At 33.2% G+C, this 22,035-nt stretch overlaps 1 protein-coding gene across 1 annotated transcript in view; it reads right to left on the bottom strand.

Annotated features, from left to right (window-relative positions):
- fat-spondin (extracellular matrix protein f-spondin) overlaps nt 1-10,834 on the bottom strand; it is a 29,979-nt gene extending 19,145 nt beyond the window's left edge. Inside the window, exons 1-4 of the mRNA XM_072534606.1 lie at nt 10,632-10,834; nt 8,169-8,424; nt 4,693-4,825; nt 1,010-1,340 (exon numbers count right to left, since the gene is read on the bottom strand). Coding sequence (XP_072390707.1) covers nt 1,010-1,340; nt 4,693-4,825; nt 8,169-8,424; nt 10,632-10,797 — 886 coding nt within the window. The 5' untranslated portion in view covers nt 10,798-10,834. The remainder of the gene's footprint in view (nt 1-1,009; nt 1,341-4,692; nt 4,826-8,168; nt 8,425-10,631) is intronic.
- Nucleotides 10,835-22,035: the final 11,201 nt, after the last annotated feature.

Raw genomic sequence — 22,035 nt, 5'->3', positions numbered from 1 at the left:
TAGACAGCCCATATCGTTGCACTACCTTTCTCCTTAAAGTGTCCGCACATGAAAGAGCACCCGACCCCGGCATATATTTAGTAATATATTCACGCACAACTGGATGATCCAATTTATGAAGTGGAATGTTGGCTTTCAGACACATACTAACTGTATTCTATAGAAAAGTATCATTTTCTTCTTTTGCTCGTTTCTGTCTCTGAAAGCCACTAGCAATTGACATTTGTCGCTTGGTTCCTGAAGCTATAGATTTGCTATAGATTTTCTCTTGTTAATGTGGTTAGTCGACTTCACATGTCTCTGCAGTGTGTCTTTTTTATCACCTTTCAAAAGAGTTTTACAATACTTACACTTGTGCCACACAGATATAGGCCATCTGTTGCAAATTCTTTGACTCGATTACTAAAAATTGTTTTAGGGCTTTCCATTTTAGGGGATATTTTAAGTAACTTTATTTTACTATGAAAACTTTTTCGACAGACTATGTTCTTGCTCAGTAAAAATTGACGGAATGAGCACTGATTGTCCTGGTTGACTAATTTATATGTTTAGAAAATAAGAATTAGCCATCTTTTATTCCTACTTTTATGAAATGCGGATAACAACAGTCGGCTTATTTATATCTCTCAAAGAATCAACATTGAAAAATATTAATTCCTTATCTTATCCTTATCTATTTAATCATGAACAATGAAAGATCCTTTTGTTTCAACACGTGTTACAACAATAAACAATATTTTCAAAAATTACAATAGAAAACTTTCCGTAAAAAGTTTCCATACCTTCTTAACTACCTACTTATTTAGGGATGAGTTGAGTACCTGCAGATATTTCGTAGAAATAAACAAAAACTCCAGATTTCGTATTTGTTGCATTTATGTTCAAAATTTCGCCGAAATTCGCATCTATTTCGTGAAAACGAAAATTACGTACCCCTAATTATTATTGATCGTTGTGGTATATTCTACTATTAGTGTAAATAAATTTACTGATAAATCCGTTAACTTACCAAACATGGAAGCTACAGAAATCAAATGATGACGTCTATCGACTCTAAAAGTTGTTGAGGTGTTAGTATTAACGTTTGGATACCACAGTCCAGAAGCCTTGATAATTGTTCTCAAGTATTTACTTTTGGCTCTCAGTTCCGTTTCCATGAGTCTGACTGAGCCCCATTCAGCTAAACTTCTAAATCCTTCGGACGCAATTTGTCCCTCTCCCCAAAAACTGAAGTTTTTCTCGTGGGAAGCTCCGATTACATCTGAGAAGTGAGTTAGCCATAATAATGTTGGATAATCTTTGGGGTGAGTTTTACTGGACCAAATTCCTTCGAACACAAGCTAAAATATAAAAATTTTGCATTTAAACGTTTAAATATAAATATAAAAGTTATTTAATGTTCAGATATAATTCTACATTTTATTGGTACACTTTGTAAGATGTAATGTTGTTTTCTACGTTAAGTGTAAGCCTTAAAATTTAAAAATTAAAAAAAAATGAAATAAATGTATAGAAGATTTTTTTAAGAAATAAAGTTAAAAAAACACAATAGTGTAATTTACGCCTTGCTTAGTAAACAGAACAATAATACTGCAGGATTGATTAGTCTGAAAATAAACACACAAAAACTAAATTTATGATTATTATAAATAAAAACCATATGGGAAAAACTTGTGGGAGATAGCTGGAACACAATTGAACAGGATTAAAAATTATTAATACCTATCTAAGTTTCTGCTTCTTTCTGAGTTTCGTAACTAACGAATGTCTTGAAATCAAAGATGATAGACTGTAATGACCTCAGGATCATATTATCTAATTTGTACTATAAGCAGAGAGAGTACTTTACTTTTTCGAGACAACTTCAAGTCATCGATTGTACATGTTGACATTTTGGGCATGACAGAAGATGCTCCATAGTTTGTTGTCCTTCACATTTGTGCAGATCGCTATTAATAGTTTACAGCTTTCACTTTATTTTGTTGGTCTTTACTGGAATAACCTTAATCATCATCATCATCATTCTGGCTTTCCATCACCTTTCTCCGCCAAGCAAGTATTCCCATATTTCTCATGTCTTCATCGATGTTATCAAGGCACCTTGTTCTGGGTCTTCTTCTTCTTAATGATTGTAAACAAAATAAAGCTTTTTGATTGGACAGTTTTTGTTTGAATGGAAGAATTGATAGTTGATATATAAGAGAAAGAGACAGTTATTAAGTGATTATCGAAAGGGAAGGTCGCGTCTAGATAGAGGCTGTGTTCGTGAGTTTAGATACCGGCATTGTAAAAGGAAGTTAGCAGAATTGGGGAAGGAGATTACAAGTCGATAAAAATTTATCCTTGGATCTAAAGTGGGCAGTTTCTGGAATACATGGGAAATAGATGGGTGGCACCAAGTTGACAGAAAGACGTCTTTGTTTATTGAGAAGTAGCTGAGTGTTTTGGAGAATAAAATTTAAAGTGTAAATTGTTGGAGATTTGAGTCAGGTGTTTCGTACAGTCGCTGCAGGAGGATTGCAGATACGAAAAGAAGAAACTCGAGGCGAATAGTGGCAGATAACATTGCTGTGGAGCGTGAACGATTCTGGGTATGGTCCAAATACAATCTACGAAGGAAAGGTCAGTGATTTTCTGTTCAGAATTAAAAATTTTGTAACTGTAAATGAGGTTTGTTGACATCATTGTCGCTACCATTTTAAATCAAGAGTAGACTTCATTTGTAAAATGTTTTAAAGTTTTGTTTTTGCAATAAAGTAAATATTGACAATCAGAAAGATAAAAAGTTTGGTGTGTATCGTAAACCTTGTTTTAGTAACGGTTTCATAACCTTTTATTCTCAACATCCATCTAAAATGAAAACAAATTTGGTTTTGGCCCTTAAAACTAGGGTTATCAACTTATCACACATCGAGTTCAGGGACAAGGGACTAAAAAAGTTGAGATCTATACTACAAGAGAACTCCTATCCTATAGGGCTTTTAAATAAACTCATTTTTGGTTCTCCTTTTCCTTTGCAATTTTCTGACAACCAAAATTTTCATAATAATGAGGTGAATGAGGTCCGACAACTGACACTGACATTGACAGAGAACACATCAGAGCTACCACAATCTAAAATAACGTATGGTTGCCTACTCTATATTCCAGTTCTCACACCTAAGCTAATGAACATTTTCAAAAATGTTAGTGGCTTAAAAATTGCAACTAAGAATGTGAAAACGGTATCGAAGTTTTACACAAAGACAAAGGATCCTTTCACAACACAGGAGTCATCGAATGTTGTTTATTCTATACCGTGTGCCAATTGGAAAAACGTGTATATCGGAGAATCATCTCGTAATTTTCACAGTAGAGTAATCTCACATCGCAGCGACATAAAAACCAAAAAGATAAACGCATGTGCGCTCACAAAACATGCATTAACTTTAAAACATGAATTTAATTTCGAAGATTCCTGTATTTTGGCAAAGGAAAAAAACCATTCAAAACGTGTTTTCTTGGAAATGTGTTTCATAAAATCCAATACGTCTTATATAAATAAAAAGTCAGACAGATAAATTGAGCAACATTTATTGTTACTTACTGACAAAACATCAAAAATAAAATAAAGATTTACTTTTACATATACACACCATAATACACCTGCATACAAAACATGTTGCATACTATCAAGACAGGTTTAATATACTACTTCCATTAATATAACAGCAAGAACTCCTAATTAATTTTTACTCATACTATTTTTGTTTTTTTCTGTTCTCTATAGATCAGTCAAAACACACCATTAAAAGATGTCACAAACAAAATTTTAACTATCCTAACTAAATTTTAAAATGTTTTTTGTCCATTATTTTACATGTTATATTTTATATGTGTGTTTTTAATGTTGAGTGTCATAGCTTTATACAAATAATCTCAACGACTAGTAAGTTGCACTGACAATTTGTGATATGTTATAAATATTTACACATTCTTCTACTTACAGTATCTTGAAGAAGGAATAAAACAATTCCGAAAGCTAGACTAAAAGTCAAAAGAGTGTTTCTGTAACATCCCCGCCAAACCTTCTGACTGCAGCCCTAATAAACTGTGTTGTTTGTTTACATCGACAGTCAATAATATCCAGTATTTCTTGTATATATATATATATATATATATATATATATATATATATATATATATATATATATATATATATATATATATATATATATATATATATATTAAAGAATCCTCTCTATCTCAGTATCTCCGCCTTCAGAGTCTTCAATGTGCAGGCTGTGTATTTAAGATTGAAAAAAACAGGCTTCCAAAAAAACTGTTGGATGCAAGAATGCAGTGAAAAAGACCTACTGGAATTACTATATATGCACCTTATCATATGATTAAATATATTTTAGTAATGTAAGTGTATGATAAACCATATTGTACCAATTTCACCCTTCGTTGATCTGCGCTTCAACTTTATGTGGTAAACCACCACGCTTAGTTTTATAATTAAATTCCGAAGTGGTAATACCCAAAATTATGCAAAGTACCTACACCGTTAGAGTATAAGATATGAAATGTTGATTGTTATATTCTAATACAGAAGTTTTATGTATTTCCACATGCTTTAAAATAAAAATATATTTCCCGTTAATTAATGCAGCTGTAACCTTTCTAACAATATATTCAACTACAACTTACCTTATACTTAGCCTCATCACACGCACAACATTCATCATCTGATGGTAAATCTTCATCTTTTTGTTCACAAATTGTTTTAGTTAGGTTTCCATCTTCTGAGAACCAAACATCAGAATTTTCCAAAACCATGGCTCTAAAACATAGTGATAATTAGTACATCTGGTAAAAGAAGGAATATGGTAAATAGTGAAGTGTCATAGTGAACTAGTTATAACAGGTGACGTAATAGTGAGAGATGACGTTACAGCGCCACTGTGACAGATAATTTTAAATGGGACCTTATGGCAAGTGATACCTCGTTTGAAAGGTATTGAAAATACCTACTCAGTCATAATAATTTTGTTTGAGTTTAAGATCATTTTGATGAATAAATTAAATGAATACTAAAATTGTAACTTCTCATTTAATTAATAAATGTTTAACAATCAGTTCTTATACTAAGTGTTCAAAATGTGCTCCATCCACTTCCTGACAGTAATGCATCCTATTTCTAAACTCTTGCCGTACTCGTTCAAATGTGTCGGGGGCAATTCCCCTACATACTTCAACAATTTTGTTTCAAAATGTTAATATTGTCGGATGCTGTAGCGTAAACTTTAGATTTCAAGTATCCCCACAGAAAAAAAATCTAATGGTATGAGGTCCGGTGACCGAGCTGGCCATTCTATTGTACCTCGTCGTCCCATTCATCTACCACGATATTCCTTATCTAGGTAACGTCTTACTACACCATAATAGTGTGCAGGAGCACCACCTTGTTGAAACGTTATTTCCAAGTTGCCGAATTCATCTGGATTATCTTCCAGAATTTCAATTTTTAACGGTTCAATTGCATTTTGTAACATTTTTAGATACTCTTCACCAGTTAAATTAGTATTGAGAAAAACATGCTCAACTATGTGGTTTCCCAAAATACCTGCCCAAACATTTATTTTTTTTGGAAATTGAGTATGTGTTTCATGTAAGACGTGAGGATTTGTGTTACTCCAATACCTCACATTGTGTGTGTTAACATTTCCATTGAGAAAAAAAGTACTTTTGTTGGTTAATTTTATTGGACATATTTTCACAGACTTCTAGTCTTCGGTCAGGGTCATCATCTGAAAGTTGGTGCACAATTTTTAATTTTTATGGATGAAATTTGTTTTCAGCCAACACTCGGTGTACTACCATTCTGCCTTTATAAAAATTTAAACGTCTCCTTAAACAATAATTAAACTAAGTATTAACTAAAAACAAATAATTGAAAACAACTTGACTAAACTTGAATTGACTAAACTAAGCAGAAATAGAAACTAAATATTACTAACTATATAAACTACAGAAATTAACTATATAAACGCTTTTGCAAACTAAAAACAACTAGAGAGTTAACAAACCTCAATTTTTTTAACAAATAACCAAAAGTGGACGTTAGAGTTTTTAGTAATAAATGCCAAAGTAGAATTTTAATATTTATTTAATTTATTCGCCAAAATCTTAAATCCAAACAAAATTAGTATGATTGAATAGGTATATTAAAATAATTGTAGTTTCGCATTTAATTAAAAGATTAAAAGAAGGGGTGACAGACTTTTGACTAGCACTGTATACACAGAGTAATAAGTAAATAGTCTGTAAGCAAATGTAGTTAACGAGTTAGGTATCGTCCAGTAATGGTTCTCTAAGTATTATTGCGGTAGATCTTCTGGCCATACTCTCTGCAATCTTCTTTCAAGTGGTTGGGTGAACAAATTATTTATCAGTTCGTTGTTGTGATCAGTGGTGCAATTGATATATTTTATTGAATGATTCTTTGTTGTGTCCTTAAGTAGTGGAATGTCCAGATCATTCTGAAGTATTTAGATACATACCAATTTTAAATAAACTGGCACAAAAAAATCATTATTTGGCCTACTTTGCACAAAATTGTAATATATTATTTTTATATATCTACTTTAATATCTCTACTATAATTTAAGCATTCGCAAAATATTTTTGACAGTTTAAGAAGTATGTATTACAAATAAATAAAAATAAAGTCAAAAATGTGGAGCGAAGTAACCCCGTTTTACCATATCTTGACGTAATTTTCTCTTTATTGATTTACCGAATACAATTACGTATTTTTCAAACTTTCAAAATTTTGTGCATATGCCGATTCTGTAAGAATCGATAAATTACAGGTTGGGTTAAACGTTTAATAGGGAAAATATATTCCAGTATCGGCATTGGCCTAATATATAATTTTGAGCAACAACACGCTAAAATGAATTAAAGGAAGAAGATAGTGATCAGACTTCGGTGGAAAACCTTAAAAAGAGCCAAAAGAAAGATAATGACTTAAAAGTCATACGAGAATGGCTTAAAATGGAGTAAGACCTGTTTGGCAGGAAATAACCAAATACAGTGGAACTATAAATACAGGTATACTGGGCTCAATGGGAATCTCTGCATCTTTCCAATAATCGATTATATTGCAAGTGGGAAAGTCCCGATGGAGTACTTACAGTTCAACAAGTGGTATGTCCAAAACCACACATTAAAAGTGTATTGCAAGAACTTCATAGCAGCCTTTTTCGAGGATATTTTGAAATCAAAAGAACACTGGCCAGAATTCGAGGCAGATTCTACTGGATTAAGTGTTCCCGGGATGTAGAAGATTGGTGCAAGAATTGCGATTTATGTTTTGGTAGAATAGGCCCTAGAATAAGAAGTCGTGGTAAAATGGCACAATATATTTCCTCTGACCACTTCCGATCGTAGAGAGAGGAAAAAAGTACTTAATGGTCGAAGTCGCAATAGATAATTTTTCAAAATGGCTCTAAATTGCACACCTTTTTAATTAAGAAGCGACTACGATAGCAGAAGCAATCAAACCACACGTCGTTTCAAGACGGAGTTTCTTTAGAATTAGATTCTGATCAAGGATGAAATTTTGAATCAGAAGTATGGCAAGAATTAATAAAAATCTTAAATATTAAAAAAAATTTGTACTACGTCTCTCCATCCTCAATCAGACGGAATGGTCGAAAGACATAATAGAACTGTTTGTCAATACCTTTCAGTGCTTGTCGCTATTGATCAAAAATATTGGGATATGTTAATTGCTCTATATAGCCTATAGAGGGCCCGAACATGAAGCAACTGGTTATTCCTTCCTCAAGATCTTATTTTCGGAAGATTGCTTCCCTGTGAAGAAGAACGTTCATCACGGACCTACATCTAAAACTTGAAAGAAAAATTGGGAAAAGTCTACGAATTTGCTCATAAAAGTTTGAAGCTTCAAAGTAATAAAGCCAAGGTCAGGCTCTACATGCATTCTAATGGTTCAACTTTCGAAAGAGGTGGCCAAGTATGGTTATACAACCCCACACGTAAGAAATGACTTTGTCCAGAACTTCAACGAAACTGGGAAGGCCCGTACACCATCCCACAGCAATTAACAAAAATAATATTTGAAACTAAGACTGTTAATTTAGTTAATGTCTCCTTACCTGAATGTGACACATCCTGAACCCGGAGGAGGAGCAGACCACATAAAGAATACTTCACTTTTCGGAGAAGTATTTACTTCTGATATCGTGTTAATACATTCCTCATTGAAACTTGCAACTTTATCTCCATATAGCTGAAAGCTACCTACATTTTGTGGAGAGTCCGTTCGGTTACTCGTAGATTCGACATTAATTGTAAATCTCGTAAACTTCCTTAGGCGATTTGTATTCGGATAAGTTGGAGCCATTAGATACACTAAAAAATTTATGTATGAGTTAAAAAACAATTAAGGAATTGCTATATTTTCAGTTTTATGGTACATAATATCCAAAAAAGTCATAAAAAAAATGTAGGCAATGCTATTTTCCAGTTTTTGATAATATGCCGAATTGTACAGGGTGATTAATAACCACGTTGTAAGGCTAACAAACAATTTTTTAAACAATGTTCTGTTCTTACAATATGGGGTGTGACAATACCATAGAAATTATTTAACGAGTTATGACTATTTTTATTTCGAAATCGCTGTGAAATAAACACACTGTAGGATATAAAAAAAGAATAGACAAATAAGTATTCATTTAACGTAAAGTTAGGTAAAGGTAAATAGTATGTTCTAGTTTTCAAATTAAGTTTAACATAAATCATTGGCAAATATTCGTATACAAGATGAACTACTAAAGAAAATTACGATTTTCTCATATATTTTAAATGTACAACCCCATATTTTCTGTTTTCAAAAGATTTCATTTATGATACTCTTTATTTTTTACGAAAAATTTGCTATGATTAAACTTATTTTCGTCCTATACTTTTAGTTTTCTTCAAATTTCGGAAATACCTTCAATTTTTGTAATTTTTTTCGCTAGATCAATACTTCTTTAGTTATTCGCACTTAAAAAAGTATGCTTTTTGCAATAAAAGACATGTTTTCCAATGATTTTTTTACGAATATCTCAATAACAAAGCTTTTTATTAATAAATGTATAATAAACATAAATAAGGCTTATAAAAAAACAAATATTTGTAATTATTTTAAGATAACAAGTTATCTTCTGAAGCCAACATCAGCAACTAACCACTACATCCTGTAATCCTTTGAAGCCAACAACAAGTTATCCAGTGATGCCATAAGTATCATATTTTATATTTGTAAAGCTTATAGGCAAGATTTGCTTTGATTTTTAATATCTTAATAAAATTTATTTTATATTTTTTATGTACAATGAATATGATTAGTTAATATCTTGGTTTATTTGTCCCAGCTAAGCTCATTGTTCAAATTTACTTCGAAAATAAGATGTTCTCACACCTGAAAGACTGAACTAGACGAGGCCTAACAATTGGCTCCCAAAGAAAGTCGTAAGTTTTATTGTTCTACATTTACTCACAACTTTCGGAGGGAGTTATATTGTTACAACGTTTGAACTTGTTAAACGATTTTTTACAATTATTTTTATTAAAAACGGTGATTTTTAAGATTGTTCAAGGGTTGAATGTTTACAATATCCATTATTATAATTAAAAATATTTTAATTGCATAAAAGATGATTTAAATCCATAAAATGCTTTAATATTATTTTTTTTTCATTTTTCTCAATAAGGGTGGTTTTTACCCCTTAAAAATTAAAAGGGCACACTGTCTATTAATAATTTCTTTCTCTTTTCTTAGCGTCTGGAGAACAGTTATAAGAGAATAAATGATCCCTTACGTCTGTTTTTATCAATTAGAATGGCCTTCTCTATTCTATAAAGCTCTGGGCAAGTTTCCAAGGAATAAATAATAAAAAATTGATTTCAGACATAACAATATTTTTAAACACATGCATGATAACGCGAATATGTAAATAAATGTATGAGTTTATGAGATAAACGTAGAAGGTTTGACTATAAAAGAAAAAAAAATCATGGGACACATAATCTCCCCAAAATTTTTTACTCTTGCTTTGGAATATGTCTTAAGTGTTGGAATTAGGAACAACGCTGAGTCCAACCCGATATTTCAGGAATCTAATTATATTATGATAGCCCAGATCACTAGAAGATATTGCTTAATATGAACAGAAGTAGCAATAGTTGTATTCTACTAGTTTTAGCTGAACTATGTTAGAAAGTTTTCTGAGAAAATATGTATCATATGAGTCGATAAAACATATAATAAAAGTGGAAAATAAACTACAGAACTGTATGGGATACGTGGAACAACAGGAGAATGAGAGACAAACAAGACACAAATATGTAGAGGAAGGCTACACAAACAGTGTATGGACGATATTAAATCAACGAATGACAGAATTAGTAGACCCTGACAATAACTAGCAGGAAAAAGACGGCGGTGGAAGGCTCAAAGACATGCCTACATGCAGGAATACATAGAAACAGACAAATAAAAGAAATGTTTGATTAGAAAACTTTATCGAAATAGCAAGGTTTTCATATTCTTATATTCAAAAATTACTTACTTGTATAAATATTTCCTGGAACGTACTTTTGAGGGTTTTCATTAATCTTAATTTGATATCCATTATCACCAGGTGTTTTTATCTTCCTAGATTGATATATACTTGGTGTTCGACCGCAGCAATTCGCATAATTTATTATAAAAAACAATAAAAATAGTACTTTCATTGTAATTTCTTACGGTGAACTGTTAATAGATATTGTAGAAGCGACAGTTATTTCATTATTCTTATCAAAATCGGTGATAACCCCGGGTCAATATTATTTATTCAAAAGTAATTTCCCAAGAACAGCAAAACTAGTGTTTTGATTAAAGAATTAATGTCCCCATTTATAACTAATAACTAAAAATTAATAAAAAAACATATAACAGATTTGAGGACAAAAATAGTAAATTAAAATATAATGCAAAGAAAAGCGAGAAATTTACAATAATTACAAAAAATAGGGAACGAAACTAATGAACAGATAAGTAAAACAAAAGACAAATTTTTGTAAATTTTCTGTTCAAGAGTGGAAGCTGACTTCTCCGAATTGCAAAGGCAGATATGGAAATTCGCTAGAATACAAACAAAAGAAATAAGTAAGCTAAAAAAAGTAACCAAAATAAACACGAATACCTGTAGTACTAACCTGAAGGTGAAGTGATGAAATTATATTTCTTATATCTGCGGAGATTTCTATATTGATTAAGTAACTAACAGCGTTACTATTAATTTAATATAATTATATAATTAAAAAAAAAAAGAAAAAAAAATGCGCTGAAGGGTAAACACCTGCACGAGCGACATCCCAATGATGTCAAACCTATTGGCTGACATCAGGAAAGATGTTCCCTGAAACTAAAGGTTCATTACTCGCCATTCAAGATTAGGTTATACGAACCCAAAATTATCTGAAATATATCGTCAAAGACACTCAGGTGCCAAATGACAAATGCCAATATGGATGTCAAATCCAAGAAACCATCCAACATCTTACCTTACCCGGGGGTTACCAGGCATTTGCTGCAACTGGATATAAGAAACGGCATGACTCAGTAGAAATGATTATTCATCAAGAGATAGCGATTAAACTGGGACTTCTCCAAACAAACTATCTTCTATACTGAGACCGCACTGTACTTACAGACCAAACAGTGGCACATAATAGATCAGATCTCATAATAATCAATAAACTAAAGAGACAAACAACATTAGTTGATGTGGTGATACCCAAAAACAACAATCTTCGTGTTAAACAGAACAAAAAGTTCGCCAAATACAGAAATACGGGAATCTAAAAATTCAAATACGAAGACAATGGAAAGTGCCCAGACAATACCTATTATACTCTCTGAACTACTGGAATCATTCCAAAGAATCTATTGGAAACCGTAAAAAAGCTAGGTCTGAATGAATATCTCTAGAAGACTATGCAGAAAGCTGTACTACTCTCAGCGTCCCGGTATGTACGAAAATTTTTGGGACACACTCCAGCATACCAAGTCACCTAGTGCTCGATAACACGGAAAGAGTCCCACCAGAGCTCAAATCTTTTGATACCATAGGTATCTGAGATGAGTGAATTTTCCCTTAGAGGAAGTGAGAGCCTTATGTCTATATTTGAGATTGTAAGAACAACTACAAGTGAGCCAAACAACAACAAAACTCCACTCGCTGAAGGTGCTGCTCTAGAACATCAGCTGTTGCTGACTCAAACGGGACGACTGAGGTAGTGCATGAAATGGACTGTGTCTATAAACGAAAACATTTTGCGATTCTACTACAAGTTGACGAACCTCGGTCGAGAAACGATCGGCTATCGACAACATATGTATGCCGAATTTTGCAGGGAATACTCAGATATTCAAATATCAGAGCAGCGAATAGAAGATCAATACCGGGTAATTATAAGAAATAATTTTATCCCAGAGATGAGATTTTATCTTTTCTTCTGATGATATCGTGTATAGAAGCTAAGTCGAACGGGAGATTGCTAGTTGTAGATCAAGTTCTTAAGGCCGTTCCTCGCGATTCTGGGCATAGCTAAATTCCAATGTAAAAGTTTATATCAAATAACGCAAAAACTATGGCAGATATTGAGATGATTCTTTTTTTATATGAAAGGGCTTAAAAAGTTCTAGTGCACTATTTGGTTGTAAATTAATAAATTGTTTAAACAATTTTTTTTTCCAAATATTTTTGGTTAAAATAAACGTAAAAATTTTTTTTTTGAAATAGGGCACTACAGAATTTGACACACTTTCCGAATCTGTTTTTATTTTTAACATAAAGTGTAACACAAAGCAGCTATTTGATATAAACTTTTTAAAAAATCTTAAAGTTCTGCTAAATGTTACTCTCTCTCGGTCAGTACAGGCTGTCTTTGTCGATAGCTTCTGGATTGTCGCCGACAGGTAGGTAAGAAATATACACTCTCTCATAAATAATGTTGAATAACATTATTAGGGCTTATTAAAGAGTAATACCCAAATATTTTGCAGTATTTGAATATGGAATTTGATTATTTATATTTATTGGACAATACCCAAATATTTTGCAGTATTTGAATATGGAATTTGATTATTTACAGTTATTGGAATATTTATTTTAAACGTTTTTGTTAGTAAAGTTTACATAATATATGAAGTTTGTTTCGTCACTTGCTTGTCCAGTCATATTAGTCCAGGGTAATAAGGATTTTCTCGTGACACTAAAATCCCTAATAAGCAGATTCCTGAACTTCTCATACAAGAAACTCAACCTGTTGATTTAGACTTTGTTGCTGACAAGAGTTTAGCAGGACAAAACCCACTTAGCAGACCATTGCTATCAGAAATAGACTCATGTAAGAAAATGGGTGCACTGTTACAAATTGTGAACGATAAAGTCCTACCCAATTATATCTTGAAAGCCCATATATAAGAATATTTTCATATGCTGATATACTTTGCAGCAACATCAATTGCTAATGTTATGGACATTAATATCACAACACGACGGAGTACTAATATGGGAAGGACTGAAAACAGTTCCATTATTGTTTACACAATTTAACAAAAGTGAATACAGTACATAACCTTGTCTGACTAACTTTATAAACTAACTGTGGACTGCCTATTAATACGAATGGTCACCTTTTGCTGCGAATATAATTTTTCAATGATCTTGACGTCGCGGCTATCGACACCTTTATCTCTTAATATTTTAGTTAATTTGAGCGCAAATTATTTAAGGTATGCGAGATGTCAGGATGTATATGGCATTTCTCCATATACTGCGGGCAGGGTAATTCTATAATATTATCTGGATTAGACCACCCCGGATCTGTTGTTTTTTTATCTGAATCATTACTTGACGAAGGTCGCACTCTTGTAGCAGACAACTACAGCAGCATTTTATTAGCCACTTTAAAAAAAAATTTAAATACAGAATACTGTGGAACAATGAGGGTTAATCGAAGTGGTATCTTAAATGACGTCAAACAGAGAAACTAAACAAAGAACAAATTATAGGTGCAATTGATACTAACGGAATTCGACTATTGAAGTATCAAGATAAGAAAACAATTTATATAGTTTCAACGTTCCATGCATCTGGTATGAAGGAGACTAAGAGAAGAAATCGCAGAGGTGAAATAATTAGAAAACCTACTTCAGTTTTAGACTACAATAGAATTAAAGATGGTATAGACTTCTCAGATCGATTGATTTCTTACTACAGTCCTGCTCGTAAAAGTGTCAAATGGTATAGGAAAGTCCTTTTTGAATGTATTAGTATTGTAGTTGTTAATAGTTGGGTCTTATATAAAAAATTTTATAGTAATAAACCAATGCCACTAGCTCCATTTACCAAATGTTTGGCAGAATCTTTACTTGGAATCGATACCAAACAGAAAATAGAAATGCCCATTCGAAAAGTTCATGAACTAACAAACATTGCGCGCAAAGAAAATGGCAAAATTCAACGCAGGCAGTGTAATGAATGTTAAAAAAAATAAGTCTAGAACACAATCATAAAAGAGCCCTAAAAGAAGCAAAACAAGTATCTACGGAGTGTAGGATTTGCGAGAAACCATTCTGCCTACCATGTTTCAATGAAAATCACGAAAAATAGTTTGAATTTTTGCTATTTATTTTTTAGTCATAAAAATATGTTTAACAAAAAGATAAATCATACGATTTCTGCCTGGCGAAACCGAATTCAAATTTTTACCACTGTGCCTTCTAAAACTTGCAAAGCAAACAGCTTGATAAATTACTCGGCAAGGGAATCTAAAAATTGCATTCCACCTGCCGTTCATCTATACCGCCCTGAGGAGACCTAAAGAGGTCGAAATACGTATACGCGGCTTGCCGCTGCCCTGTATCGAAACAAAAATCTAATACCGTCATTATGTTTTATTTCTTTACTTCGGTTGAAGTACCAGAAACTGAATTCACGACGAATTTTGACAATGATGAACGGCAGGTGGAATGCAATTTTTAGATTCCCTTACCGAGTAATTTATCAAGCTGTTTGCTTTGCAAGTTTTAGAAGGCACAGTGGTAAAAATTTGAATTCGGTTTCTTTTGAATTTCTCTGAATTTGAATTTCTTTCTTTGAATTTGAATTCTCTTTTTGTTATTAGATGGCGTAGTTACGTCCGTAAATAGTTATTTTGATAACTATTGGTCTACGACGGGATAGATTTTGTTTCGATTCAGAGCAGTGGCTATTCCGCTCTGAGGAGGCCTAAAGAGGTCGAAATACGTATAAGCGACTTGCCGCTGCCCTGTATCGAAACAAAAATCTAATACCGTCTTTATGAAATATTTTTAAGTTTTTTTTGTGTTGCAAAATTTGAAATTTATATATTTTTTTAACCAATAAATAATCTACAAATCATTTTTTACTTTCTTTTCAATAGTCATCATCATTCATCATCAATCAGCCCTGAGTTGTCCATTGTTGAACATAGGCCTCCTCTAGACTTTTCCATCTGCTTCTGTTCCGCGCCTCTGCTATCCAATTGGTCACGATTCTTTTGAGGTCGTCGGTCCATCGAGTTGGGGGTCTTCCTCGGCTTCGCTTGTCAGCCCGTGGTCTCCACTCAAGCAATTTTTTTGTCCAACTGTCGTCTTTCATTCTTGCAACATGTCCTGCCCATTTCCATTTTTGCCTTGTAATAGGTTCGATAATGTCTTCCACTCCGGTTCGTCTACGAACTTCCTCGTTTCTTATTCTATTTCTTAAGCTTATTCCAAGCATTGATCTCTCCATCTTTCGTTGTGTCCTTCTCAATTTTTCGGCTGATGTTTTTGTGAGAGTTAGTAATAGTACCTAGTATAGTACTAGTACCTAGTAATAGTACCTAGTTAGTCAATAGTACCTAGTATAAAATAGCAGCACAAATTATAAATACCTATGTTTTCATGAAGTAATATGGAGATCGAGTTTCCTCTCTCATACTTAACCTGTACAGCCAATATGATACCTATGCTTGGTCGTAAATATACTTTTAAATGACACGATTAGCACTGTCGAATGAATATATCTCATGCGCTTTGAAGAAATATTTGATTATAAATATACTATTCACTGCGCAACACATATGATGCACAGACGTTTCAAAAATACTCCCTGTGTATCACATGTAATGCATAGGACAGGGAAAGGGTTAATAAAATATGTATAAAAGTAATTTCTTAATTTAAATTAATCTGACAATTTCCATGTCTGGTGATAGGTGTACGTAAAGGAATATAGAAAAACTTTTAATGCTTTTTAAAATCGAAACATGGTTTGAAACTACGCCTATGCTTAAAAGGGCCGAAATAAATCTGTTCAGAAAACACCTGGCATACAGATATGTAATTTAATATTATCTACCGAACCCTAAGATTTTCATAAACTATAATTTTCGTCCGTACACAAACAAAATTATTAGTTTGTGAATTATATCGGTACACATTAAATATTTTATTAGAAGAAAATTTTAATTTCTCAATGACACTTAAAGGTCATTTATTTCCTATAGAATCTGTTATAATCTGTATTATATTTTCCCAACATATAGAGGCTGATAATAAAAATATAGACTTTACGGTCTCCTCTGCGATAAATATTAAGTTCTTTGAGTATCAATAATATCTTATAAATAATCAGTATATGTAAAGATTGTAACGCCCTTTTTATATTCAAGTTCGGATGTAGGCCTCCTCCTCACATTTCTATTTTTCTTTGTAATTAGCGATTTTTATGCATTTCGGACCGGCTTGTCCCTTTATATCATTTACCGACCTTATCTGTGGTCTTCCTTTGAGTAATTTTGATTCCCAGAGTCACCACTGTAGCATTTGTTTATTTTATCTATCATCTTTCTGCCTGATGTTATGGCCTGCTTTATGTTTACGAAATCTTTCATCATCACCATCATCATCATCCAGCCTTTATTTATCACGTCCACTGCTTGACATAGGCCTCCCTTAAACTTCTCTATTCTTTACGATTTTGTGCTCTTTGATGCCAATTTTTCATGATACGCCTGATGTCGTCAGCTCAACGTGTAGGTGGTCTTCCTCTACTACGTTTGTATGCTCTTGGCCTTCAGTGTGTAATTTTGCTCGTCCATCGTGAGTCATGCATTCTCGCTACATGGCCTGCCCAATTCCATTTTACTTCCGCTATGCGTTCCACAACATCAGCAATACTCGTCCTTCTTCTCATGGTATCTGGACACCCCCATTAGATATCAACCAATATTAAGCACATATCAATAATAAGCTACTACTGCATGAAACCTCCGAGAACGATCTTAACGACTTGAATAATTGCATCATAAACGCCTTACAAGAAAGTCACCGAGTGCACTATCCTAAAAGAAAATCAGATAGTAAAATAAGTCCATATACTGAAACGCTGCTAGATCAAAGAAGACAAATGAGAAGCCATAAGAATAGACAGTCACACTCTAAGAGAAATAAATAAAACTGTTTCGAAGGCAATCAGGAGAAATTTAAGGAAATTTAAAACCGATAATATTAAACGTACTATACAGGAAAATAACAGCTTAAAAGTTCTACGTAGATAGCTAACGAATGGGAAATGCATAATTCATAAATTAAGAAACAAGCAAAATGAAATAATATCACGTAGAGATGAGTTAATACAAGTCGTCGAAGAGTTCTACGAGGAATTATATGGAAGTATACGAGAAGATCAAACAGGAATACAAACAGCCATTTCAAAGATCATGAATCAAGGTCCCGAACTAATGCCAGAAATAAAGGTAGATGAGATTCGACAAGCGTTAAGAAAAATGAAAAATAACAAAGCCCCAGGAGAGGATGGAATGGTCATAGAAGCTATCGTAAATGGAGGAGATATGCTATTAAATCAATTAACGAAACAATTTGCATCAAATAGAGGTACCCAAAGAATGGAACAATGCTATAACCATCCTTTTAGATAAAAAAGGAGATAGAACGGACCTAGAGAACTATAGACCTATTAGCCTGTTAAATTACACATACAAGCTCTTCACTAGGATAGTGACATCAAGATTGGAGAAAAAATTAGATTTCTACCAACCGAGAGAGCAGGCAGTATTTCGATCAAATTATGGTACCAATGATCACCTCCATACAGTAAAGACGCTCATTGAAAAATCTATAGAATACAACAAACCTCTTGTCCTTACTTTCATAGATTTTCATAAAGCGTTCGACACGATCGAAATAGACAGCCTTATAGAAGCAATGAATGACAGCAGGATTGATCATAGGTATAGTGAACTTATTTACAATATTTACAAAAATACCACTATGACTGTTAAGATACACGATAAAACCCTACCAATAAAAATAAAACGTCGGATAATGCAAGGAGATACATTGTCACCGAAATTATTCATAACGGAATTAGAGTATGCCTTTAAGATAGTCAATTGGCACCACAGAGGAGTAACAATTGAAGGCGAGACACTTAACCATCTTCGTTTAGCAGATGACATTGTCCTTATCACAGATAATTTAGGAGAAGTCACATATATGTTAAATGAATTGGACTTTGCATGTTCGAAGGTGGGCCTCAGAATGAACTTGTCTAAAATTAAGTTTATGATAAATATGGTCCCCAATAACCATTTAACTGTTCAAGAAAAAGTGGTAGAACTGGTGGAAAAATATACGTATTTGGGTCACGAAATAAGAATCAGCAGGGATAACCAAACATGCGAAATCGAAAGATGAATTACTTTAGCGTGGGCAGCCTTTGGAAAACTACGAGACACACTTAGGGCCAACATACCAATTAGCCTCAAAAGAAAAGTATTTGACCAATTTGTATTACCGGTCATGATCTATGGGGCGGAAACTATGACTCTAACTAAGACTACGGCTTCGAAATTGAGAGTGGCACAGAGACAAATGGAACGGTCTATGCTGGAAGTGACGTTATGGGACCGAATAAAAAACGAATATCTGCGAAGAAGGATCAGAAGGACGAAGGAAGAAGAAGGACCAAAATTTTTCACCTTCGTAAAATTTCGTATTCACTTATTACATTTTTTGTTTTTCAAGCCTATTCCCATCATTCGCCTTTCCATTACTCTCTGGGTCTTCGCTAATTTATCCATTATCATGCGGATGCCAGTTTGGCATCCGCATGTGATGACTGGTAAGATGCGTTGGTTAAAGAGTTTTGTTTAAAGGTATTACAAAAATTTATTGTTCGTTAATATGAAAGCTAGATGTCCACGGTTTGATTTTCATTGTTAAATTGTATGATGTGTCCCAAATATATGTAGCTTAAGACATCTTCTATCTTATTATTTTGTATTTATCTGGCGATATTACCTGAGGTGTTATCCATTGTTTTTGTTTTTTAATAGTTCATTCTAATAACGATCTTTCGTGCTTCTCTATCTGGATACAATCATCACTTTTTATGACGTGTATCGTGGATGGTTAAGATATTTTCCATTTATTTTTATTCCTTTCTCTTGCCAATTTAGAATCTTTAACACATCTCTTGGGCTTTGTTAAACAGCTATGGTGATATTGTGTCACCCTGCCTTATTTCTTTGGTTAGTGCTATTGGGTCCGTGAGTTCATACATCTTTATTCATGTTTTTGCTTTCTGGTATATGTTGCCAATAAGTTCATTATATCTGTATTTTGTTGTCCAGTGTTCCACACTGTCAACAGTTTTCTCAAAGTCTACCAAAGCTGCGTATATCGGGATGTTATATTCATTTCTTTGTTCGATTAGGATTTTCTCACATTTTCTATTAGGACCGTTTCACAGTTAACAAGTGGCCACTGATGCTAAATCCTTGTCGGAATCCTGCTTGTTTTCATGTCTGGTATTTGTCTAATTTTGTTGTCAACCTGTTAGTTGGAATTTTTTTTATGAGTATTTAAAGTCGTATTGAGTAATGTTATTGGACGATAATTTTTTAAGTCCCTTTGTCGGCTGTTTTATACAAAAACATCGTCACTGGTTCGTTCCAGTTTTCGGAAATCTCCGTTTCTCGTAATATTTTATTTAGCAGTAGGTGCAGTTTATTGATAACGGCCTTTCCTTAATTTTTTTAACATTTTTGTAGGGAATCCATCTTTTCCTGGCGATTTGTTGTTTTTCATTTACTTTTTTTTTAATAACAGATTGATTACGGCTGTCGCCGACTCTCCGCTCCCAATTTCCATCTTTTTCTGTCACATGCAGTTGCCTCTTGTGAGTCTCTTGCCGCCATTGCTTCATCAATATCGTTGCGCCAACTTCTCCGTGGTCGTCCTCTCTTTTATCTTTTAGGAGGAATCCATTCTAGTACTCTTCTAGCCCATCTGTACTCTGGCATTCTTTTAACATGTCCGAACCAGATTAATTGTTTTCTTTCTATGTCATCATTGATATTTCGCTCCATTTTCATTTCGTTTCAGTTTAACTAATTTTAGGCTGGAGTTCGGAGTTTACATTCTTAATTTTAGAGTTCAATAACTTATTGTGTTCTGTCAGATGGTTTTTCTGTGCTGTTATAAAGTCCTTGATAATATTCTTGTGTGATCGTAATTTTCAGCAGATTTCTGCTGATTGTCATTTCTCCATTATTGTTTTCTGAGTATTTCCTTCAGATGACGAGTTGAAAAATCACCTGACCAGATTCAGCGCCTAGTACTTCAATTACGACATTTTCAGAGGTAAGCGATTTTATGATAAATACCAGCAATCTTTATTTTTTATTTCATTTTATTTATCATCTGAAAGTAAACTATTTTTCAGATGAAACCTTCTTCAGAAAGTTGTCCTCAAGATTTAGTGGTAGAAAAACAACAAATCAATACAGTCGACGACATAATCAGTTCTGTTATTGAACAGTACATAGATACGGAAGAAACTGATACTACTGACGCTACTTCATTGGTGCCTTATATGGAATATTGCTACATTATTATGAGCAGTAAATAAATAAAACTTTATATGAGTAATTTAAGATTTTCGAGGTATTATAAGTTTCATGGTTAACCAGACCAACCTGTATGCGGAATAAGTTTCTCTAAGCCACGACACAGTTCAAAAAACATACAAGGCAATGGTACCAGTGCTTTAGAACTTGAAAAAAAGTTTGGTATTATTATTTGGATGGGCCTTCTCAAATTACCATAACTAAAATCTTATTGGAGTTCAAATGTTTTGTATACAAATGACATTAAAAAAATTATGCCAAGGGATCGTATTCGAACTCATGAACTTCTGGCATTTTAGCGACAATGATGATAATACCACAAATAACAGCACTGTTTAATAAGATATATGACACAGGTAAAATACCATCAGACTGTCTAAAATCCTCATTTGTAACATTACCAATAAAATCCAATGCCTAACACTGCGATAAATATCGAATATTCATGTCCTTAAAACTTTTCTCATAATCATTCATGCACGAATTTACAAGAAGTGTGAGTTTCAGATGAGTGACACTTAATTCGGATTTCTAAATGGATTTTGAACACAAGATGCTCTTTTTGCCTTAAATGTGTTAACATAATAATGCAGAGACATGAATGTAGATGTATATGCAAACAAATGAGCATTCACTCTGAGATACTTCTCGTTAATTAATATTAATCGCAATCCAGATCTAAATCCTCCCCATCCTCTGAACCATCTATATTAATGATCAACGGTTTAATATCGTCCTGCAAATTGTCCACCGCAAACATTTTTTCTCTTACTTTCTAGACGTGGTTCACATAATTATGCCACTGCTCTTTAGATATGCGTTGGTGGGCTTCTTTAATCAACCGTTCTACCGTTTTTTCTGTAAAATCGACGTTGTTTGAAGACACATACCTTTTCACTTGACTCCACAGCATCTTAATCGGGTTCAGTTTGCAAGAGTAAGCGGCAGTCTCAACATCTTAACGTCATATTTTTCCAC

This window comes from Diabrotica undecimpunctata, chromosome 6 (assembly GCF_040954645.1).
Source record: "Diabrotica undecimpunctata isolate CICGRU chromosome 6, icDiaUnde3, whole genome shotgun sequence".
NCBI classification, from domain to species: Eukaryota; Metazoa; Arthropoda; class Insecta; order Coleoptera; family Chrysomelidae; genus Diabrotica; species Diabrotica undecimpunctata.
The sequence above is the reverse complement of the archived record's forward strand: the minus strand, read 5'-3'. Positions and strand labels throughout refer to the sequence as shown.